General features: G+C 42.6%; 1 protein-coding gene across 3 annotated transcripts in view; it reads left to right on the top strand.

Moving 5' to 3' along the window:
- NDRG1 (N-myc downstream regulated 1) overlaps positions 1 to 19328 on the top strand; it is a 74459-nt gene extending 55131 nt beyond the window's left edge. For 2 of the 3 annotated variants that reach the window (XM_055799153.1, XM_055799154.1), the window contains exons 4-16: positions 2679 to 2784; positions 4443 to 4563; positions 6500 to 6562; positions 8223 to 8283; positions 8742 to 8828; positions 10388 to 10444; positions 11403 to 11506; positions 11890 to 11946; positions 12894 to 12945; positions 13712 to 13759; positions 15319 to 15354; positions 16718 to 16769; positions 17487 to 19328. In XM_055799153.1, the coding sequence (XP_055655128.1) occupies positions 2679 to 2784; positions 4443 to 4563; positions 6500 to 6562; positions 8223 to 8283; positions 8742 to 8828; positions 10388 to 10444; positions 11403 to 11506; positions 11890 to 11946; positions 12894 to 12945; positions 13712 to 13759; positions 15319 to 15354; positions 16718 to 16769; positions 17487 to 17752 (1110 nt within the window). In that variant the 3' untranslated portion in view covers positions 17753 to 19328. Of the gene's footprint in view, positions 1 to 1067; positions 1220 to 2678; positions 2785 to 4442; positions 4564 to 6499; positions 6563 to 8222; positions 8284 to 8741; positions 8829 to 10387; positions 10445 to 11402; positions 11507 to 11889; positions 11947 to 12893; positions 12946 to 13711; positions 13760 to 15318; positions 15355 to 16717; positions 16770 to 17486 lie in introns of those variants that run through there. The other variant, XM_027786481.2, reaches the window with a different exon arrangement.
- Positions 19329 to 19674: the final 346 nt, after the last annotated feature.

Below are 19674 nucleotides of genomic sequence, written 5' to 3'. Positions count from 1 at the left end.
TAGTGATTTATGCCAGTAATTAGGAGTATGGTTGCCTGTTGTCTCTGAGCTATTTTTAGTTGACACTGAGTTTGAACTAGACTCAGATTTCTAGTTCCACAAGAATTAGCTGTGGAGGTCAGTGGGATGTGCAGGTTCAAGGGTCTGGCTTTACCTACCATGAACAGATTTTTATTTTTTTCTTTCATGCATAAAGGAGGAAGAGCCCAAATCTTGAAAGGCGGTCCCTCCTAAGGAAACACACTCCAGGCTTTCAGTGCTGTTACTGGAAGGATCTAGCAATAGAAATCTGATCATACAAAATGCCTATTGGCCTTTAACCGAGGAGGAAATAATCTCTATATTCCACACTCAGCAGGAGATGTGCTACACAATATTGCTCACTGTCATTACTGGTGTTAAAGGTTGCCAAACTATTGGGTTTTATGCTTTGTATTGAAAGTTATCTAAATACAGAGGAATGTGGAAAATTAATTTCTGTTATTATTAATTGGTATCTATTGCAGATCTCTTCTGTAGTATTGTATAATGGATATATCTAAATTTTCCTGCCAAAACTGAAACTTAGTGACATTAGTATGACTGATGTAGGAATACGTTAGATTAAATGTTGTTTATCTAACTTGGAAAATACTAGATTTCATACACTTAAAGTCACCAGTTTGGATGTTCGGCAGAGTCATTCTGACTCTACACTAATATTTCAACATCTTTTGTCCCTACTGGAAACTTTAATCCTCACTTTTAGGAAAGAACTTGCATCTAACTTACTTTAGAAGAAGTTTGAGGTATTCTACCATTTGAGATCACAAAACCTGAAATGAAGCTAAACCTATCTAGAGCTGATGGTAGCAGCAACAGGAAAGACTGTACTAATTCCCAGGTCTGAAATTCGGCACTTTGTACATTGTGTGGCAGAGGCTTAGTTCATCTTTGATGTCTGAGCTCTGTCAAGTAAGTAACTTCTGGTCAAACCTGAGGCAAATCCTATTTAAGAATGACATCCTCATGAACTAGTCTGTGGCGGTTTTTTCTAGCTGGGCGTTATGGGAGGCATAAGCCCACGCAGGGCGGCAGCTTCTCTATATAACCCGGTTGCCTGTTTGGGCAAAGCAGAAACCAGCTACTGTCCTCTGCCTTGCTTGCTGGATTTATCACCCTGTTCTGCCTAAAGATGGTGCTGGATATGGAAGATACAGTTTACCTGCTAAATAATGCAGTGAGTATGCAGACTAATAAATCCCCACGGAGACACAAAAGCGGAAAATTAGTGTTTCAGCAAAGTATAGTTCAGGTAGCAGCAGTGCTCAGCTCTCCCACTGTACACGGTGGGGTGCGTGAATCTTAAATCGTTGCTGTAATTGTAACTTAAAACTGATACAAATGTGTAATAGCAAGGAAAATAGGTGAAATGTGGAATGGTGTTGCCTAGCATCCTTATTTTTGACAAAATGCATGTTATATTCCATGTACTAAATCAAGGATCTGAGATTCCGATCAAATTACTAGCTCGGTTTTGCTCTGTAAAGGTTTTAGCAGAGGCTGAATGCCTCTGATATCTACATCATAATTTTGAATGATTTGAATTTCACTTGGACTTCGCCTCTGGGTATTACTGCACAGAGCAAGTCAAGCCAGCAGCAGCAAACAGTAGGTGGTGCTGAATGACGTGGATATACCTGTGTCCTGTACAGTAAATAAAGTATTCTGGTAAAATGCTAAGACCGGCTGCTAATATATACTGCCTTGACTCTTACGTGAATGTAACAGTACTGTAAATAAGTGTCATAAATAACTGTTGTTTTGCGATTCCCTTTTACGTGTTAGCTTTTTTTAAAGCACCTATCTGAAGTTCAAGTGCAAAAGAAACAAAAAAACCCTGCTCCATACGTTGTGGATGTTAGTACGACCCAAGTTGTCTAACATACGTAGCTATCCAGTAAATAAAAGATGGTCCTCAGGAGCCTTGGATTTGATAATAAAGGTGTCCTTAGCTTGAAGATCATGAAATGGCATAAACTCCTGTTACATTAAATAATAGCATTGTTTCTCTGATAATCACAACAGTGGTGTGGTTATGGTGCTTATAGCAAACTTCAGGCAGCTGGGTTTATGCTCAGGTCTATACGTAACAGCTAACACATGTGGCTGTCACTTTTATTGGGGAAGGCTACTATAATCACAGGGCTCCACATGCGATAGGTCTCTGTGGTGATTATAGGCTACTTAATACCACTTTCTTTGTGGAATGGTAGTTACATGCTGAATTAAAGTCCTTTTCCTAGAAAACAGAAGCATTTTATCTTGGCAACTGCACGTCTGCAGTCATAGTTGTTAACTTGTTAATTTTAGGTACCGTTGCACTGCTTGCTTTTTTTATTATTATTTTATTCTTCTGCTGCCTTTTAATGAGGTTAAAAACTATTCAACTATTCCCTCAGCACCTGGTTAGAGCTGGCAGCTTAAGTGCTTCTGTAGTTGGCTGTGGGCTGGGGTAGGTGGCAGCTGGGTGTGAGCCGTTAGCGGAGAGCCCTCACCATGGTGGGCCACGGGGTGGGAGAGCATGGGCTGGGGGCTGACCCTGGCATGGGGCAGGACTCGTGCTCGGTCTGCTGTGGCAGGGGTTCTGGTGGAGCGCTTGGACAAGCCCCTAACAGATTCCTCCTGTTCTTTGCCAGGAGCAAGATGTGGAGACTGTGCATGGCTCGGTCCATGTCACCATGTGTGGGACTCCCAGGGGGAACCGGCCAGCTATCCTCACCTACCATGATATTGGGCTGAATCGTGAGTAGATTGATTTAATAGCCTGTTTCCTTAACACTACTGCTGTAACCAAAGGTGTGGAGGCGCTGATGGTTAGGAAACCTTTTCCAGGTTCTTGCTTGTGACGTGGATTGCAACCTGTTAGATGGTACCTAATTCCTTTCTTATAGCAAGTTTAACGCTCAGATTTTTGTTATCCTTGCAAAGTTATTACTCGCAATATTTCACTTCAGCAGAAGATCCCTGGTAGCTCATAGTGGCTGCGTCTAAATGCTGTAAAAACATCTGCGGGAGGGCTGAGGGTATCTTGCCAGCAGGACTGAGAACAACATAGCTGGTGCTTTGTCTTGGGTTCTTGTCTGATAACCAGTCTTATGCTGCCATGGGTTTATAAGAATTACATGTCGAATCAGGATGATGAAGTGAGTGCTGGCATTGTGTCCTTAGCCAGTGTTAAGAACTTTAAGTGCCTTTTTATCTTATCTGTCATACCCAAGAATATAATGACCTAATACGCAGATCTGTGCTGATTTGTTCTTTCATCAGTACTCTTTGCTTAACATAATTTACTGTTTCTCAATCAGTTATCAATATTTACATTTAAAAACACCTGCAGATCCTTAAAGTCTGGCTATTGCAGGGTGGTCAATATTACTCAAAAGAAAACAATTCTGTTTTATTGCCTGTTTTTTGTGAAACTGCATTACTTCATTTTGGATTTTCAGTGGATCGGGGCAGAGCTTCATCTGGATCCCATCTTTGAATAAGACTCCTCTTTTTAGAGTTACAAAGTCTATCTTTATGGTGAATAAACTTTCTCTCCCTTCGAAAGGGGAGGAACCTGCTCCCAAACTTGCATGTTCTCCTAAAGCTGGTTTTAGCTAAAAATATTTTGTATACTGAAATGATTTTGCTGGTATGTTGAAGTGTGAGGACATTTAGAAACACACAGGGAATACTGAACTGTTTTCTAGGCATCTCAGAGATGGTGCTACAGAATTCATGCTTTGCACTGCAGGAGGAAAATACGCTAACCCTCTTGCCACAAAAATAATGCTTAGAAATCAAGTTACCTCAAAGTTGGGAGCTTACAGCAGTGAGTATCCCAGAAGGACACTTTTGTCTTGAGCTGCCTGCAGCAGCCAATCATGTAATGTTTATCTTGTAATATTTGGGCAACAGCACAAGTCACGATCTCAGCCTTGGATACTTCTTTCCTCCATCTGTTTTGACACAATCCAAAGAAAAATGACTGGACAAGTAAATGGATGATTTAATCTAAGCTAAAACCTGGGATGAGTACTCTTTGACTGCATTTTGTTAGTATTTTCACTTTGCATAAAGAATAATTCTTTGAGATTTTAGTGTTCCAAGCAAAAAATTCTGGCAGGTACCAGATTACCATGGGTGAACCTTAGCTGGCCATGAGGAAGGAGCTGTTGAGGGGTGCTGCTTCAAGGTGTAAAAGCAAGTTGGCACAGGTTGCTTTGTAGCAGGGCTTGGCTGGTCTTTCCTCCCTAGAAACAAAAGGACTACCACTTTTCCCAGGCTCTAATGTAGCTCGCCTGACTGAACTGAATTTTCATTAACCTGCAGGACAGGTTGAATGATTTTATTGCAGCTGCAACTTAGTATTTCCCCTCTGCACAATTGTTCTGTATTTTCTTTTCCTTCTCAAGATAAAACTTGCTTCAATCCTCTCTTCAACTTTGAGGATATGCAGGAAATCACCCAGCACTTTGCAGTTTGCCATGTGGATGCACCTGGTCAGCAGGATGGAGCACCATCTTTCCAGGCCGGGTGAGTTGTCAGGGAAATGGCCCTCGCTTTCAAAGCTATCCTCTTTCCGGAAAGAGAATCTTGTTCTGCACTTTACATAAAAAGCCCTTGCAGCAAACACAGTAGTTGGCTTTTGAACCGAAATCCTGATACGGTATTTAAGGTACTAGAGCTCTGGGAGCTCTGTTGCGTCGTGCCAGTTTGCAGTAGACTTTGGGGCTGTAATTTTGTGTTTTATCTCAGATAACTTGATAACTTGTAAAGCGGTTCCTTGACAGCTGTCTACATCTATCAATTTAAATATTGAGTTAACCTTGTTTCGTAATGACATCCTGAATACAAATACAAAATTGAATCATTACTGTAAACAAGATGGCCATTATATAGTGGCTAATGCCTTTCCTAAATCCATGGAATTTTATGGCATGGCAGCATGGTAGATGTTGATAAATAGACTTGATAACCTACCTGGAAGATCCAAGCTGGACAGTAGTGATGTACCCTCACAGAATGTCACAGGTAGCTGTGTACTATTGACTGCATGTCATGTAGGATGCTGTAACTCTTGGAAACCTTGTGTACCATGAGCACTGTCTTTGCCAAAATGCCTGTCCCATTTAGGTCAAATGAGAGAGGTGTGCCTTAAGATGTCCCTTGGTAGGAATCATCTTGGTTGAGGAAGGGAGCAGGCAACATGCCCAGGGGAGGATACAAGGCAAGGAATAGTTGTTCTTTAAGAACTAAGTACTAAGGAGCTTATATGTACCCTTATTGCATGAGCCAGTCTTTTTCCCTTCTTAATTTTTAAGCTGGTCTGATGCTGAGGAGGTCACAATGGGCCAGGTTCTCAGCTAGTGTTAACCGCAATGGCCCGGTCGTCTACCAGAGCAGCCTACAAAGCTATTTCAGTCATCCCACTTCGTATTTGTTGGAATCACGAGCCTTTAAGTGTCTTAACCCTCATGTCCTGAACAAGCCTTAACACTGGGGAGTTGTCAGCTGCGTAGGGATCATCATGATATCTCTAGTAAAGGCTGCTGCTTAACAACGTTGCAATGACAGTACAAGAAGCTGTGTTACCTCTCCCAGCCATCCAGCTGGGAGACCAGCATGCTCAAGTCAAGTCACAGCTCTTGAGGCGACGCTAGCCTTTGTCATGACAAGGTTTAGTCTCCCAATGAGAAAATCGAAGAAAATAAAGGAATTTTGCACTGTTTCGGGCGTTTTTATTTTGGAGAGTAAACTAGAGAATCATTAGGTGTAATCCTGACTGGAAACAAAGATTTGGATACATCCTAGGCAGACGTTCTCAAACTACTTCAGATGGAATTTTTTCCATGCACTGCTTAGCTGAGATTTTGCTCAGAATTTTATTTCTGCTCTGCTGATGACCAGGAGCATTAACTGACAGCTGCTTTTATTGGACTTCCTCAGCAGCTTCATAGCTCTTCCTATGCCTTCATTTTCTCCATCAATATTAATAGAAAGCTATCTTCATTTATCCTTTGTCAAGTGTGTGTACCTGAAAACATACATGCAAATTATTTGCTAGAGATCTGAATCTCATTGCTGTAGTCTGTGATTCTGCAACACAGGGAGACTTTTTTGTGGTGGACCAGAAGTACAAATGTGGTTGGAAACTCAACCCTCAAGTTCAAAGTTGTTCATAGATTAAGTGCTAACTTTTCTTCGAAGAGATTCATTACGGTCTGTTTAGCTCTCAGCTGGACCAAACATCTACCATCCTGTAACTCGCATAAAGTGCCATATAGATTATGTTCATATTTCTGCTAAACAACTTGTGCTTGCTCCTGATTTAACCCCAGGCCATACTGTCAGTGATCTCATAATGAGCACATTTGGTATTAAATCTACAGTGACTGTTGTGTCTCTGAACTATCACAGCCTACTCTACTGGAAGTGCTGTAATAACTCCACGACCTCATATTTTTTGTAGGTACGTGTACCCCTCCATGGATCAGCTGGCCGAAATGCTTCCTGGAATCCTGAAGCAGTTTGGGTGAGTGCAAAATTATTTACTTATTTTCCTGATTCTTCTCTATGCGTGGCACACCGAAACAGCAGGGCAGAGCAGGTAATCTTGCTGCCCCTGAAGCTTCAGCCTGGCTATCTGGCATTTTGCTTAGTAGAATTACAGTTGCGGTGGTCCTTTGGTTCCTCAGTTGGAGATGGATTGCTTTTGCCTTTGTTTCTGAAAGAGCTTATTTTTTGGCTTCTTTTGAAATGTCTGTTTATTTTTAAACAGGAAGCAACTTCGAGTGAAATCCCACGTGCCTAATTTAGGGGCTTCCTCCAGTGTTTTCGGTGTTGCCCTTACAGGGGCAGGGCACAGACAATCTGTCCTTCCCACTGTAACAACCCACGTTTTCCTGTGGGGTTGGCAGAACCCCCCCCATGATCCCGCATGAAGAGGCTTACTGTTCCACTCCTGTGGCTTGAGTGTCTTAGGGGGTCACTCCAACCTCCTCCAGAGCCGCCTCTACTACAGAGCGCGGATGCCAGTTTGCCAGTGTCAAAGGACCTTGTGGCAGTGTTCCTCTGTCTACCTGCCACGAGCTTGTGTGTCCTCCCTTAAAGCTTAGCTTTAGCAGGAGATGTACCTTCCCTGCAGGGTGGTGCTCCCGGTACACCATGGAAAGCACAGGCAGGCACCTCCCAGGGGGTTTCAGACCAAGCAGAGAGAACCTGGTGTTCAGGGTTAGGCAGCCTTGGAGAACAGACAGGCTAAACTGCTGGTGGGGCTTTTAATCTCAGACCAGCACCCCAGTTTAGACATTGTTTAGTTGTTCTAACCAGCAGTTACAGTACCTTGGATCAGTTTAACCCCACTAACTTCTGGAGAGATGTGTTTTCTGAAGTGCCTAATGTGAGGCACAGGGTTGCCAGTTCTGCTCTTGCACTCAAAAAAGTGCTAGGATCATGTTGTCTCCTTGAAAATCAAATTGTTGTGTGCTTACAAAGCCTTGTTTGAATATTGCTAATGAGAATGAAAATGATCCTCAGGTATTTTCCCAAAAGCATTGTATAACCTGTTTTTCTGAGTGGTTTTATCTAGTCTTCCCTTCCATGTATTTTCTAAGACCTTGAAGGCGATGCTTTAAAACCAGTTTCAGTTAATGCAAATATTTGTTTTGTCTCTGCCCTGTTTGGTTATGAAGTTTAAACTTAATCGCCCCAGTGGCTGGATACCATGAGATGTTTCCCTGCCAGCCCCCTGTCAGAGAGAAATCAGCATCCCAGTTGGATAGCTGTACTGGGGAGGGCAGGGGGAGCCTGGGGAAGGGGGGAGCTTTGTATTTAGCCTTCAGATTTCAGGACTGTATCTTTGAAGTTTTTCTGGCAGAGGCTAACCATTTCCTTCCAGGATCAGAACAATGCTGTGGTTGCTCAGTATATTTATTTAAAGAGAAGTGAGAGTTGCCGCTGCCCTGCAATGCATGAGGACCACTGTCCTGCCAGTCTGCCAAAACCAAACCAGCTGCTGCATCAGGCTCCTTTACTGGGGCCAGTGACATTGCTGAGGGCCCAGGGCTTGCCCAAGCTGCAACCCACCCTTCTGCAGATACGCACTGGCATGTGAAAGGGGAAGGCTGCTGATGTGGGTTTGGTTATTGGCAGTGCTCTTACCCACTCACCTCTTCCGTTCTGTTGCTGCGCAGGCTGAAGACCGTTATAGGAATGGGAACTGGAGCCGGTGCCTACATCTTAACCAGATTCGCTGTAAGTTTTGTGGAGCTTCCCTAAAGCAGTGAACCTGATTTCCCTGATGTCTTGTCTGCCCCGTAGCATGCACAGAAATTTCCTGTGCTGCCGTGCCCATTTAAGTAAGCAGTTAGGCTTCTAAGTGAAATACCACAATCTGCGGGATAGCTAATCCAGGAGACCTAGATTTTCCATTTTAAGGCCTGGGCTCTACCCAGTTAATTTGCAGAAGGTTTTTTTAATGGGAGTTCTCTATTTAAACTGAGGGTGGAGAAAAAGTTAAATCGTAATGTTCTCCAGCTGCTCAGTTGAATTGCTTCAATGAAATTTTTTTTCCCATACATATACTTGTTTTGTGCAAGATAAAACTAGACCTACCACCTTCCTCCCCAGGAGATAATTTGCTAACTTAATTTTTCAGCTGACTGTCAAGTTGCAAAGGAAATGTGATGAATCTTAAATCTTCTCTTTTGCAGTTAAACCATGCGGAGATGGTGGAGGGATTAGTTCTCATTAATGTAAACCCTTGTGCTGAAGGTTGGATGGACTGGGCAGCAACTAAGGTAAACATTTTTAAGTTAAAAGAATAAATCACACTGCGAGCCTGTCAAGCATGAGAAGCTGGGCAAGCTCGTGTGTCAGGCATGGCTGCAGACACAAAATATCCCAGGCTGATTCCTATGGGGTTTATTCTTCCATTTGCAAACACACCTCCTGCAGGGCTGGTGATAAAAATAAGTACTTTGAGGAAACAGATACCCGTGGTATAATGGAGCTACTGGATACTGGCAGTTCTTAAGAGCTAGTAAAGGCTGAGGAAAACCTAGTTTAACCTGGGTGCAGAGTAGCATTGGAAACAACTCCCTTTCAAGTAAACTTCAGGCGTAGTTTAACATTCAGTTCTTTCTTGACCATGGCTTTGTTTACCAGCACAGTCCAAAAGGTGAACAAAAGCACAGAAAAATGTTCAGAGCAACACTTTCCAGGTTTCAATCATCTGAGTCTTCGATGCCAACAAGACTCAGAAAAGGGCATTAGCTGTGGTGACTGTGGACAGATTGTCCCTACAACCAGATTTTTAAGTGAGAATGTTCACATATAAAGAAGTTTCTGTTAGCCGTATTTTTCTGTAGTTAGAAGAAAGATTGCAGTGTGGGAAAACAGGCACTGAGAACTGGTCTCAAAAATCTTCCTGGAATATATATTATATATATATATAGTATATATAAATAAGTGTAAATGTTACATTACATGTCACTCAGATTTAACCTGTTAAGATACTTTTCAGACTAAACTGATGAAAGGCACTTTGTATCATTCAGGGCCATGTTTAAGTGAATGGTAAACACTGAGTACAAAATTAGCATGTCATCTTTTAACTACCCACATAGTCAAACCTATTGTGAGTGTCTAGGGTGATACTAAATGTAATGATAACCTTGTAATACTAAGAGAAACTTTCTAAGGTGGGATGTAACATTTTTTTAAGGCTTATTTTTTTAAAAAAATTTTGCATAGCAGTTTATTTTGCTAAGTTTGATATGGAAGTATATTTAGTAACTACTCTACATTGAGATGTACCAGCTGACCCATTTTGATTATCTCACCCAGTGTCTCACTGTAATTAAATTCTTCCATATCTGTGCCTCTGTCTTCCACCTGTCAAGTATTGCTGACCTTGAGAGTACAGCAGGTGCCCTGTATCCTTCTGTCCATCCAAAACAAGTGCACATACCCTGGGACGTGAGCTTTAGGTACCAGCTCCAGCATATTGTCAGTGTGGGTTGTTAGGGAGCAAGTTGAGCAGTGAGGTTAGATAACACCAGTCTGGCTGGGTTGCTTGGTGTTCTTGCAGGGAGTGATTCCGTAATATACCTGTGCCACTGGTAGTGTGTTCCCTATATAACTGCATTAATAAAGACATCTTGTGAGAATGACTTAAACAAAACCAGCACCTAATAGTGTTTCAGTTGGGCTGAGGGGAAAAAAACAATCAATCCAGGATACTGTGCATATGAGGACAGCAGAGAAACATCCATGGGTCCACTTATGGGTAATTGAAAGGTTTCAATTGTTCAGGGGTTGTTTTAATACCAGCTACTTAAATAATCTTGCTGTTCAGATTTCAGGTTGGACAAATGCTTTACCAGACATGGTCATTTCACATCTTTTTGGAAAGGTAGGTATGTTGAAGAGATTAGTCTGATGTGTTCAGTCATCTGTACTTACCTCCTGGGGCTGGGGAGAGGGGGAAGCCTTCACCTAAACAGTAAAGTATAAAGTTAAACTGAGATAGGATTCACGCTTGTGTGCCTGGTATTTTGGAGGTGGTACGCTGCCATGGGGCTTGCTGTGTCCTGGCAACTCAAGTGCATCTCGGTCATGACAGCTCCAGTAGGGGCAGCTCCCTGTTCGAACAGCCAACACCGAAACATGAGTATAAGCATCATAGGTGCCCCTGTTCTGAGCAGAATTACCCCACAGATACATATTTGGTTTTTTAATACCATAATATACTTGTAACTGAGAAAGCTGGTTTTTAGTACTAATGGTGCTCTTCAGCGCAAGCCTACTTTAATAGAAAGCGCTATACTGTTTTCTGAGGCTGCATTTATTAACAGTTTCAAGTACAGCAAAGTAATGGAAAACTTCATTCTAGCGGAACAAGGAACTAGTCTATAAAGAGTTTAGAACCAAACTTTGAAAATGTTAGTGATTGAAGTCCTTGAAGCTTAGTTATTTACCATTGTGAAACTGAGCTCCACATCACATGTGTTTGTAAGCTTTCAACATTTGCTTTAGCCTGGAAACATTTATTGAGCTTCTTACCCTGAGCCTTTTTTTTGTTTTTAAAACCTCACACTTGCATGACTGTAACCATCAGCACCACAACGACGTCCTTTGCAATTGTAAGATCCTGTCATTACAACATACTGAAGTTTTAAAGTGAAAAACATGGTACTGCAGTCAGAGGCTAACATTGATCCTGGGTGATGCCACTGGGTGCTAGAAGTTGTCCCTTCCTTAAAGGTGCACTCCTGTTGTGTAGATACGAGTCTGATAGACAACTGCTGTGTCATGTCTTCAGATCCTTTCAGAAATAGCCCCTATTCTGAATGATTCTGTCTCCACTGTAGGAAGAGATTCACAGCAACCATGACCTGATCCATACTTATCGTCAGCATATTATTAATGATATGAATCAAACCAACCTTCATCTCTTTGTCAACTCTTACAACAGGTAAATACATTTACCTGATTTCTAACTGGAAACTGTTTTAAGAGACTGTCAAGCTCTTAGAGATGGCGTTACTTGTGTGGCGGAATTCTTTGCGTTCCCCCCCAATATAAAGTTCTCCTTGACTATGCGTGTAGGGATCTCAGGTGGTTTGCTTATGGGAGAAGGACTTTGTGCATTTGTGGGGAGAAAGATGGTACAGTGGGACTGAACTAAGGCATTGATACTTCAGGCTAAGAGCAGTTCTTCCTCAGTTGTGGAGATGTATCAGATTAACATATGTGAAATGCTGTCTAGAGACTAGAAGGATGTGGAAGTATCTGTAAAATTTCAGTGTATCAAGAGCCTTATCCTCTACATTTTATTTTTTTTTTGGTTTTGTTTAGTCGGCGAGACCTAGAAATTGAGCGCCCTGTTCCTGGAATAAATGTTGTCACCCTTCAGTAAGTATCTTATTTCCTACCAGTTCACCTGTACACGATGTGAGCTAAGAGGTGTGATCGGTAGGCGCATTGAGTATGCATGGCAGAGCTGCTGCTGAATGTGCTTACGTGCTAGAAAAGGATCTCGTAACTTCTTGTAGGAGATAAGAGGTTACTGCAAGTCAGGGGCCACCATTAGGAAGACTTCCCCTCTTCAGATTTCACAATCATATCAGCTGAAGGGGAAAGTTTAAGTAGTTCCTGTCACTGTGTATCTGTAGTCTTGGGCTTACAGAGTAAGTATGTGAAAAGTAGATGTACTTACCTTCATCCAGAAATACTTTGTAGTTAACGGATACTACAGCTCTGGATACACTTGAGCTGTGCCTATGCAACCAAAAAATCTCAACCCAAAACTATTAAACCCAACCAAACAAAAAACGTTCAGGGAGATGGAGCAAGTGTGAGAATGGCCATGTGCCAGATCTCCTGCTAATAGCTTTTTACTTAGGCTGCAACTTGTGCAGTGTAACACTTGTCAAGTCTTTCTCTGCTGATCTGCTGGTGCTTGCACACAGGGGACTTGGGGAATCTGCTCCTCTGCCAGTCTGGTTGAAATTGGATGGACAAGTCAAAGTCGGAGCTCAGAAGCCTGGGAGGGGGAGGGGATGAGACTTTGATGCTGATACCCACATTCAATTTCTTATAAAACAAGGAATAAGAGCACTAGGAAGGGCTGATGGGCTGGTGGGGAAAAGGACAGGTTCTCGGGCAAGCTATCAGAGCATGTCAGTAGATCTGCAGCTAATACACTGGGTTTGATGTGTATTTAAGGTGCCAGGAGTACAAACACAACCAATTTCACACACGTAACTGTCTCATTCTTCCAGTGACACAAAATGCAGGTTAGGGCAAGTCCAGGCCAGGTCAGAGAGATAATACGACTGCTTCTGTGTCCTTCCTTGCAGATGCCCTGTCCTCTTGGTGGTTGGTGACAGCTCACCGGCGGTGGATGCGGTGGTGTGTATCTCGAGGCGCGTTGCTGCCGTGCAGAGGGGCAGGCGAGCCAAGAAGCTGTGTGAGGCCGGCAGAGCTCACGCCCGCGCAGCAACCTCGCTGGCTATCGATTCAGCCCAGCTGGCTCTCCTCTTTCAGACCGCGGGAGAGCTGCCATTAATTCCTCACTGCTTGTCCCCTCTGTCTGATCACCATTATTTAATAGCTGCTGCATTAGGAACAATCGCCACAGCAGTTCCAGTGAACCACAAATACTTTCCTTTAGAGAGGAATCTGCTGCTGGTATTTTAACTTGTTCTCTGGTGTTGGAGCTGTGCCCTGGGTCACTGTGGAAGCGAAGAGCTTCTTTTTGACCATTATAACTCTCCCCAGATGACTGGATGACTTCAAATGTTGTGCCTCAATGGGCATGCCCAGTCTACTGGCCTGTGGCCATATGGCTGCTCACCACTTGGGATGCTACCAGATGACCCCAAATCACAAGATAAACAACACTTGTTGCCACTGGAGGCCCAGAAACAGATTTAAAAAATCTCTTTAATTCCCAGCTAATGGGTTGGTGTTTACATGGGAAAGAATACAGTCAGAAATGTGAACTGACCTACTCGGGTTTAAGGATGTATATACTTATACATAGAATCTTTATACAAAAGCCCACAATACTCGATTTAGTCTGTTTTAAGTGAGAAAACAAGGTATTTAATCTGTTCTCATCCAGCAATTCATATTAGTTATGTATAATGCTTTACACTGCTGTTCTTTAATACAGGTTGAATGCAATTCAAAGCTGGACCCGACAAGGACCACACTTCTGAAGGTAAGAACAAAAGCTGTTCTTTTAAAATAAACACTGCACTCATTTAAAATCAGCTGGCTTAACTGAAAAAGCAGAGCAATGTGCTGCAGTACAGATAACACAGTGAGAATGCGGTTCTGATGTGGAAAGGCAGTTCCTTCAGGGTGAGAGTATTTTAGTGGGATAAATGAGCCTGGGGGCTTCTTGTCAAGGTAACAACAGGGAATTTCTCAGCTCCTCCATTTTAAAACACTGGGGGTGAGACCTGAAATGCTCAGTATTTCACATACCCATAATGAATTTGACTGGAGCTGGCAAAATTGATTTCGAGGTATTTTGAAAGGTTTACAAAAAGCCATCAGCAGAGTGGAATTGCAAACCAACTCATTCTGGTCCTGTGCTTGCCTGTCCCTCAGCCGTCTGTCCACCTGACACTGCTGCTATCAGCCACAGCTGTGTCATCTTGCCTTTTGTCAGGGCACAGTCCAGGACATCTTATGATTGGAAATTACTTGTTCTGTTTTTCCAAAAAGTTGATAAAATGCACTTCCAAACAACAAAATGACATGCAAAGGTTTTGGCTGATACATGGCATCGAGAGTATGGGTGCAGTCTTCAGCTCGTTGCTGGTGAGGTGGAATGAATGCAACAGCATACAAGTAGTGAAACCAGTTTGGTCATAATCCTGCTGGGATCCTTGACTGCATCTTTCGTTATTGAACTGGCCTGTAAAAATTATAATAAACAATGATTTTCTTATTTTTAAATGCTTTTTCCTCCTAACATTGAGGAGTTAGTTACACTGCTAAACCACCACGTGGACATGGCGGACCCACCCTAAGAAAAAAAAATCTGAACACTATCTTTGATCCTGTGTTGGTGGCCGGCCTTTGCTCAGTCCAGGGGTAATCCTGCCGCAGGCCTGTTTTGCTGCTAAGTAATCCTAGATAGGATTTGGGGTTTCCTGTAATTTACAGCTCCACTGTTTTCTGCTTGTGGTGTGCCTTGGAACAGGACTGTTTTTGTTGGGTTGACTTTGAGGGGTGGAGTGGCAGGAAAAATGAAGTGCTCCAAAAATACTGCATGCACTCAAGATAGCTTTTCTAATTTGGCTTTCCCTGCTTCCCTTGGCAAGTCAGGCTGATGCTTGCCATCCGCAATCTCAGCAAACCATTTTTCCCTCTCACCTCTGAGGTTTAGGTGTTTGTTCTCTCTCCCCTGTTTGTTACTCAGGTCAATACAAAGTCACGTTATTGTAATTCAGAGTCAAACGTGTAACCGGGACTAATAGGCTAGTTTCTAAGAAACGGTAATCACAGCCTAGCAAAAAACATTCATTTGTAGTTCCAAACGATGCTTTGCCTGAGGGTCAAGACACTTTGGGGTTTTCTGGGGTGCAGTCATATCTTTTATAAACATTGGACTGCTTGCTTTGATGCATTCATCTACACGGTATGCTAGTCGCGCAACAAAAGAAATGTTTTTCTGCCAGATGGCTAAAAAGGTCATTATAATATGTCCTGAGCATAAATTAGTTCCTCTGGCATTATGCTAACAGGCTGTTCTCATCCCCGTTTCAGATGGCTGACTGTGGTGGGCTTCCTCAAGTTTCCCAGGTAGGATCTGGCTGACGGAAACTCTCCTAATCCTGTTCTGCCGCGTGTCAGACTGCAACAAATGGGTGTTTTTCTGTAGGGTACTTGCTGTTCCCAAATGTCAGCCAAAAGGATGGTTATGATTTCATGAGTAATGATGTCAGTCGGTCATCTGAGCTTTCTTTTTTCTTTAAAGAGCAATGAAGCGCAAAATTAAGGTTGGGAGGGGATATTATTTCCACTAATTAAGTCTTAACCAAGTAAAGGTCTGAGGTAGGAATGCGGAGGTATTATTTTATGCCTATCTACTAAGCTAACATGGATAAAGGCTTGAGGCACTAGTGTTTTAAAAACATATTCTTAATTGGGCTATTTATAGTATAGATCAGGAAAGTGGGAGGCAGGAAATAACAGTGCTATGTTCTTGCATACACTGACTCGACTCCACTGAGAATGAACTGGAATTTCTGAAATATATTTAAGCATAAATTCCATGGCTGCTAATAAAACCGGGCTGGGAAAGTTAAAATTTACCTATGCTGTAGTGTTGCTTCGCTAAAAGAGCTGACCTGTAAATCGGCTTCAGAATGTGACCTAACATCTAAATGGATTTCTAAGCAACGGAATGTGGTGTTTGAAAACTGAAGGAAGAAGCTGAATTTGTTATTACCTTCAGCTGAGGAGTCCCTGTACAGGCAGCGTGTGCTCCAACAGTGGGAGGGGTGAAAAGGCTTTTTTTACAGCCACACAGGTCTATGTGTGCATTGCTTCTGTTATACAGAGTCCATTCTTTGCACTGATTCTGATAGAATTATTCAAAAAAAATACAGGCGATACTGGCATGCCCAGTAATTGGGGTTGTGAGGGTTATTTGGCCCCTGCGTCAGCGGCAGGGAGTGTCTCATTGCAAGGATGTCAGTCACAGGCAGTTACGCTTGCGTATTCCTGCTAGGCATTTCCACCCTCTAAACATAACGCAGCTCTGACTAGCTGAATCTGTCCTCTGCTGACTGGGAAATGCTCAGTTACTGACCCTGTATGAACTGCTCGTGTATTTTGTAAGGCCAGTTGTTTTACTTTGGCTCACCTGCCTCAGTAACTGCGCAAGCAAAGTTTGGGCCAGGCTTTAGACCACATGTAGTCGCTTCTCTGGAAATCTCATTCTCAAACACTTGTGTCCATTTGGTAAAATAACGGGGCAGGGGAGCAGACTAGGGAGGAGAATGGTGGAATTCTCTCATGTAAATGAAATTTTCAGATATTCCGTGGAACCCAGAGAATATTTAAAATACCCCTGTTGAGATAGGGCATCCATGGCATCTATAATAGTGTCATGTAATTAACTTCCTGAGCCCTGCGTACAATAATACTCTTTCTTTTGCAGCCTGCCAAGCTTGCAGAAGCTTTCAAATACTTTGTTCAGGGAATGGGATACAGTAAGTATTGGGTTTATGGAATCGTTCACCTTGCTACCAAAGTTTGTTGGGTGTCTAAGCACCCGGAGCATCCCCTGGTCCCAGTCACGTGATCCTTTCCCTGTTGTATATGCATTTGCAAGGGAAAATAAAACACCTGGGGTGTATGGGCAAAGGGGTTTCTGTTCAAATCACATAGTAGAGGGCTTTGTAGGCAGCCTACATGCACAGATGCCTGCTTTACTTGATCTTGATATTTTTAAGGTCGATATTGATAATGGTATCCCCTTGTTGCATCCCAGGATACGAGTCATATACTGCACACATTTAAAACCTTTTTAGTTCATAGACTTTGATTTGTAGCTGTTTATTCCTCATGTATGTGCTTCTGACAACTGCTGTTGTGTAGATGCATTGCTAGCCTGGGCTGCCAGCAAGGGTGAAACATCTGAAGGAGGTCTGAGTGTTGAGTTTTCCTCTGGGTTGTTGCAGCCACAGCAACGTGCCATAAAGCTCTGTCTTGAATCCCTCGGCCCTGGCCACCAATTTTGCCTTAGTAGTTTGGGCTCCTTAACTGTATGTCTGGAGCAGTGGTGGTACTTCTGCACATGGAGATACCATGAAAAGTATATATTCCACCTTGAAGGCTTCTCCAAGGGTGGTTAAGGCTGGAGAGGAAGGCAAGGGCTTCCTTCCAAGACCATGAAGCAAGTCATTAATGAAAGCCACTTCTTCCAGTCCCCTCTGCTAGCATGACCAGGCTGATGAGGTCCCGCACTGCTTCTGGCTCCAGCGTAACCTCTTTGGAAGGACAAAGGAGCCGGTCTCACACTGGGGAAGGCACGAGGAGCCGGTCTCACACTGGGGAAGGCACGAGGAGCCGGTCTCACACCGGGGATGGTGCCAGGAACCGCTCCCACACAGACACACGCATCGAGCTGACGCCGAACTCGGCAAGCAACACTGAACAATCAAGCCCCAAGTCCATGGAAGTGTCCTGTTAGGTGGCTGTGGGAGGTTTAAAACTGGTCACAGTGTGAAAAAGTAATGGAATGCCCCCTGTGTATCACAAAAACATAACTGGTATTAATCTCAAGCTATTCTGTAGGATGAACTCTGTTCACCAGGGTCTGACAGGGACCAAAGAAAAGCATCTCATTTGCTCTATCGTTATTCTTGTAACTCAGACAGTTGCTGCTATTGTGCCCTCCTTCAATGGATGCCAAATTCTAAAGGATACTTGCCAAAAGCTCATGTGGTTGTAAACACTTCAGAGTCAAACCAGACTTGCTTAATATCCTCCTTTAAAATCAAAGCTGTTATGTGCCCCTTTATCTCTTACTCTCTTGAAGTAAACTGACACAATTTGAGATGAGTTTCAAAGAGGGGGAGAAAATAAATCACTATTATGGATGGCTTTTAAAAAAGGAAACAAATGTGTTATGGCCTCATGTTGAAGCTGGAGTTGAATTCATTGTATATAGCTTGACTTCAAATGATAGAGAAGTTAATGTATTGTGCATTTATAGGACTTCTAATTCTTTAGTATTCAAGCCTGTTTTCCTATGTACAGTAATATACTACTAAAATAGGCGATTTTAATGTGACTTTGAGACGAACTAAATCTTTAAGCTTTTTTCTATTTCACTTTTTTGAGATTTAGTTGCTGACTTCCTTTCCTCCCCCCCCCCCCCCCCCCAACCCTAAAACCCACTTACCCTAATGAGGACAGGATTTAAATTTAATAAGCGAGGTAGCATTTCTTGCTGGGTATCTTGGGCCAGAGGGTTTACCATACTGCAGAAGTTGGTGTAGTTGTAACAAGCAGGGTAGCCGTACATGCCAGCAAAGCAGAAACAGCTTGATTTTTCCCTTCAGACAGCTTCTTCTCTTTGCACCTCAAGTTTTTGTGTCCAGCACAATTGTGATAAATTTGGAATTCTGTAAGCAAAGCCAGATCCAGCTGTTCTTTGTCAGGAGAGATGAATAACTGTGGGATGGCATGTAATTAGATACTGTACATTCAACTGCCACTAATTGCTAGATTTGAAACTCTGATGAGATCTCACTGGTGCTGATAAGTGTATTCCACAATAGTGGAGCAGCAACACTGTATCTGTGAAATACAGTGTTTAATGACTGCATAAATGTAACAATCTGCTGGTTCTGCATCTTTATGTAGGCTCCTGATACCTTGGGCTACTTTCTTTGATGCTAGTGGCTTGATACCTTTCTGCCAGTCAGATTTTCACAGTTAGATGTTTGTAGGTAGTGGGACAGGATTTTCTGAGCTCCAGTATGTACCTGCTGCATTGCAGCCCTCACACAAACAAGAAAACTCAAATGCTGAGCAGTTAAAATAGCAAATGTTAATACTTTGGGATTGCTTGTTCAGAAGAACACCATTTAGGTTACTTTATATTGACTAACTTCAGCTCTTGTGTAGAATATCCATAACAGCTTGTGGGAAGAACAGACAATTTCCAGAAAGAATAAAGCTATTGTGTAAAGTCTATCAAGAAAAGTTTCTTAATGAAGTATTTGTATTTATTTCGAAACAAATAAATTTGTAACTTTGCAGTGTCTGGTGTCTTAATGTTTTGCCAGGAGTACAGTAATCTTTCTTAGTCAGAGCATATTCCTGTCACCCCTTTCTATCAATGAAATCCTTTTTTGTTCATATTTCTGCCATTCCCTACTTCTGTGATCAGAGATTTCTCCCCACTAGAACCTTCCATTAGACCATGTTGCTTGAAGTCCCATCTCATTTACACTAAGAAAACATACTTCAGTATTAAGTGTTCAAAGTACTACAGGATAATTTTGCTCAAACAATATATTTAAAAATGGATTCTTGTCACAGAGTGCTATTTATTTGCTGGTTTGAGTTTTCTTTGTCTCTGTAGATACAGTATGTCTGGTGCAT

Source organism: Falco peregrinus, chromosome 3 (assembly GCF_023634155.1).
Source record: "Falco peregrinus isolate bFalPer1 chromosome 3, bFalPer1.pri, whole genome shotgun sequence".
Lineage (NCBI taxonomy): Eukaryota > Metazoa > Chordata > Aves > Falconiformes > Falconidae > Falco > Falco peregrinus.
The sequence above is the reverse complement of the archived record's forward strand: the minus strand, read 5'-3'. Positions and strand labels throughout refer to the sequence as shown.